Source organism: Saccostrea cucullata, unplaced genomic scaffold (genome assembly GCF_032062105.1).
Source record: "Saccostrea cucullata isolate Sc308-1 unplaced genomic scaffold, CSIRO_AGI_Scuc_v1 ctg12358, whole genome shotgun sequence".
NCBI lineage: Eukaryota > Metazoa > Mollusca > Bivalvia > Ostreida > Ostreidae > Saccostrea > Saccostrea cuccullata.
The window spans coordinates 1-4,833 of record NW_026921543.1 but is presented as its reverse complement, the minus strand read 5'-3'; the positions used below and the strand labels follow the sequence as shown (position 1 = coordinate 4,833).

At 37.7% G+C, this 4,833-nt stretch overlaps 1 protein-coding gene across 1 annotated transcript; it reads right to left on the bottom strand.

The window, feature by feature from the left end:
* Positions 1–1,597: 1,597 nt before the first annotated feature.
* On the bottom strand, positions 1,598–2,158 carry LOC134260258 (dynein light chain Tctex-type 5-B-like; the record flags this gene model as incomplete). The annotated part of the gene is made up of 1 exon (XM_062742830.1): positions 1,598–2,158. A coding segment is annotated over one exon (561 nt), but the record flags the coding sequence as incomplete, so codon positions are not given.
* Positions 2,159–4,833: the final 2,675 nt, after the last annotated feature.

Genomic DNA, 4,833 nt, shown 5'->3' with positions numbered 1-4,833 from the left:
TAAATGTACTTTATTTCTCCATCAATGTATTGGCGCGGTTCCAAAAAAACCACGTGCAGGGCGGGACAAACAGCTAGACAGAAGCAGGGCTTGGAGCACGTGGATTGGCGGAATCAAAGCATGTAAATATAAGGAATAACTGTCAGATTTTTCAATTTCATGAAGATGATCAATCGATTGGCTTGCGTGATAATTTTATGCATAAACGCCTTCGGCGTTTATGCAAATTATCACGCAAGCCAATCGATTGATCACTTCATGAAATCGAAAAATAAGACAGTTATTCCTTAAATGAATGTCTTGGCGCGGTTCCAAAAAAAAACACGTGCAGGGCGGGACAACACCTAGAGAGAAGCAGGCTTGGAGCCCGTGGATTGGCGGAATCAAAGCATGTAAATATAAGGAATAACTGTCAGATTTTTCGAATTCATGAAGATGATCAATGGATTGGCTTGTGTGATAATTTTATGCATAAACGCCTTCGGCGTTTATGCAAATTATCACACAAGCCAATCCATTGATCATTTCATGAATTCGAAAAATAAGACAGTTATTCCTTAAATACATTAATTCGTGTGCTGTTCGTAGTGAACAGGAAAGTTGGGAATACGTGCATGAAAATTAAAAGATGTCCCGGAAAATCGCCAAAGTTTTACATTAGTGATATTCATCGAAGTCTATAGGGAACCTTTTCTGAATTTTAAAAAATGAAAGCTGGTGTCTGCATTTTTTCAAATACGAGCTACATGTGTCGCTACCTACAGAGAACACGCTTTCCGAATGTATTCACCTGTGGCGGTATGGAATCACGTGACATATTATCTATTCTAAACAGATTCAAAATCATGATACTTTTACGTGGAAAACATAGAGCGCAAGGTTGTTCAACAAAGATATTTACACAAAATCTGTATAAATATAATATACACATTATATTTTAATTTCCACTTTAAACAAATCTGCGCTCGATGTTTACGAAAGCTGTGAAGTGGGTACCTGTCACATATTTCTTTTCATATTCATGAAAATCAATGGACCCCGCCTTCAAAACACAGTTTGGCGTATTGCTATTTGCAATTATATGATATTTTTTAAACGTTGGCGCATATACACACACAACACACACAGAATAATATAATTTACTTTTTAAGTGTCTTAATAAAAGTTTAAAATTTGACGAGTAACCAGGGACCACAGATAATGGCTTATTGAGACAACTTCTTTTCCGTTTGACTGGAACGTTTTGATCTATCTTTTGAACAATGATTGTCATACAATGGCACGCCCATTTCTTTAGAAAGTAAAAATCGGTCAAATGGGTCATTCGAATACCTGTAGAACAGATATTCCATAAATATAGTAGCCGATCAAATTGACGGTCTGCATAAACACTGAATAAACACGTGTTCGACCGATGTATGTGTTATGGTAACTCCAATAAACATGATGCAATTCATTATTATGGACAAATTCGTTGCAATAAATGTTGTACAGAAGCGGGAACTCTCTAACTCTCTATATAACTTTAAAAATCTCCATTTTGGTGTAGCTCATGTTGTAGAGCTACAACATTAAAAAAAATTTTTAAAAGTTCATTTCATTCAAAATATACAGCGTGCACGTGACCGATCGCGATCAGTGATTGGTTGGTATAGGTGTATGTGGCATAATTGTCTGTGGCGGTATTCCAGATACACCGTGTGGCGACTTTGAGTCCTTGACCTTTGTTTTCAACAATTGTCACAGAACTTACAGTCTTGTAACGAGGAATTTCCAAGTCTTTGATTTTCTTGTTTATGACCGTTGCCAGATCTTTTGCAAGGAGTTTACTTCGTACAGAATCGTATTTTACTAGTTGCAGTCTGGAATCAAATATTTCCTGAATGATTTTTTCAGCGTTTTTAGGTATAAATATTTTACTGTCCTCCGGTTCCAACTTGTACGTGTTTTCCAGACGAACTTGGGGTTTGCTGGAAGCAGCCGCTTGGCTACTCTTCTTCTTAGCAAGACGTTGCCATGCGCGTGTAGCGGCGACTATACGGAAGAAGGTAATACCGGAGCGCCTTGGAGCCGGGGGCTCAGACTTCTTAGACTGGGAGCTGGTGGACAGGGTCCTACTTCTACGACTGTTGCTCCCTTCATCCTGTTTATTTTTTACCTGCAAGTTATATAGGTTACTTACATCAGAGAAATTTCATGCAGTTGCAAAACATAGCTGCAGATCTGTAACTCTCCGAAAAAAATATATTGATAGACTGGAGAGCTACAGAGCCACCCATTGAAAAAACTGTATATTTATTGCGCACAAAAAAGTGCGCTCGGTTCTTGATTAATTCTTCCAAATTCTTACCTCAATTGCAAAATAGGGATGATTTTTAAAAATTCCTTTCTCCTCTATCAAGTTCTCTCGTAGTTGACATCTGAACGAAGCATATTGGACCGAATTATCTTTCAAACCAAATTGGCAGTTTAAATAAGCGAAATGTTCGATGATTACAATATCAGGGTCAGGAGGACTATTAACAACAATTATGAGGAATGTTTGGTAATGAAAGCAGCGAAAGAATATGTTAGGAACACATGGTTAGTAATAATTTGAGATCACAGTTTAAACAACATGGAGAAATAAATCGAGAACCGAGTGCACTTTTTATAAATATACAGTTTTTTCAATGGGTGGCTCTGTAGCTCTCCGGTCTATAAATATATTTTTTTCGGAGAGCTACAGATCTGCAGCTATTGCAAAACAGTGAATTTACATTCTAGATCAGTAGTTTTCGTTTTCTTATTGCGAGAGTTAGATTGTAAAAACACTAATCATTATTTGTTCGAATTCTAATTAAATGCCGGTATAATAACAAGAGGCCCAGGGGCCACAACGCTCACCTGAGCACATTGGCTAGGAAAAAGCACATAGATCAGAACTGAAAGTTTACTGGGGGGGGGGGGGGGGGGGGGGGGGGGGGGTTAATTTTAACCCCCCAGGGGTTCATGATTTGAACAAACTAGAATCTACACTACCTGAAGATGATTTCATGTTGATATCACTAATCATAGCTTTGAAGTACTTGAAAAGAAAATTTTAAAAGGTTTCCCTATAAATCCCTATGTAAAACTTGGGTCGGCCATTTTGGCCCCACCCTAGCCCCGGGGGTCATGATTTGAACGAACTTGAATGTACACAATCTGACGATGATACCACATGAGTTTCACCTCTCCTGGCCCAGTGGTTCTTGAGAAGAAGATTTTTAAAGATTTTTCCTATATATTGCTATGTAAAACTTGGGTCGGCCATTTTGGCCCCACCCTAGCCCCGGGGGTCATGATTTGAACAAACTTGAATCTACACTACCTGAGGATGATTCCACATGAGTTTCATCTCTCCTGGCCCAGTGGTTCTTGAGAAGAAGATTTTTAACGATTTTTCCTATATATTGCTATGTAAAACTTGGGTCGGCCATTTTGGCCCCACCCTAGCCCCGGGGGTCATGATTTGAACAAACTTGAATCTACACTACCTGAGGATGATTCCACATGAGTTTCATCTCTCCTGGCCCAGTGGTTCTTGAGAAGAAGATTTTTAAAGATTTTTCCTATATCTTCCTATGTAAAACTTGGGTCGGCCATTTTGGCCCCACCCTAGCCCCGGGGGTCATGATTTGAACAAACTTGAATCTACACTACCTGAGGATGATTCCACATGAGTTTCATCTTTCCTGGCCCAGTGGTTCTTGAGAAGAAGATTTTTTAAAAATGCCATTTATTTTTCTCTATTTCATAATTATCTCCCCTTGGAAAAGGGCGTGGCCCTTCATTTGAACAAACTTGAATCCCCTTTACCCAAGGATGCTTTGTGGCACGTTTGGTTGAAATTGGCCCAGTGGTTCTTGAGAAGAAATTGAAAATGTGAAAAGTTTACAACAACGACGACGACGACAACGACGACAACGACAGACAACGGACAAATTGTGATCAGAAAAGCTCACTTGAGCCTTTGGCTCAGGTGAGCTAAAAATTTTAAAAGAGGATGAAAATTCAAGGAACTGCAATAAGTAATAAATACTTAATAATTTCACGGATCTGAATATGATCGATTTATACACGTTAAATAAAAAGGGTGTTCAAAGAATAGTTCGTGTAAGTTCCTGTCCTACATAAAACCCCTGCGTTCTTGGTGGTCCGGATATTCTGGTAGCGAGGCATTAACGTATAGTGTTGATTTGTTTACATTTTGTTTTTAACAAATTTGTTCTCGAACTGTATGGTTTGCCCTATATTTTGTAGACAAAACATTTTGATAAATTTCGCGTTCCAGGTGTTCGATCAAAAAGAAATAGTACATTAGAGGAAAACTAAATGGGAATGTATTTACATCTGATTTTACAAGAAAATTAAGATCACGTATCTGAGGATGCGTATGTTTAATTTTAAGAATTAATTCGATTTAATAAATTTACGTCTAGTTGAGTGGAAAAAAAACCTCATACACGTACATAAAACTTCATTTGAAACTTTTATTTTGATTCCATTGTTTCAAAAAAAAGGGAGGGATTTTTATCATAAACAAAAATCAGAAATATATCGGTCCCTTTTCCATTTATAATATACATGTATACTAGTATAAAGAGAAAGGTATACCACTTAAAGAAACTGCAAAGAAAACCACAATTTAAAAACTATAATACACAACACAACAGAATCGAAGCAAATAAAAAAAAAACTAATAAAAACAGGGATTGCAAGACAAAGCATCCTCTCGCAAAAGAGCATACATGTAGACACGACGGGTACATATATAGATAAAGGCAGCATTCGACATTGATCCCGATGCAA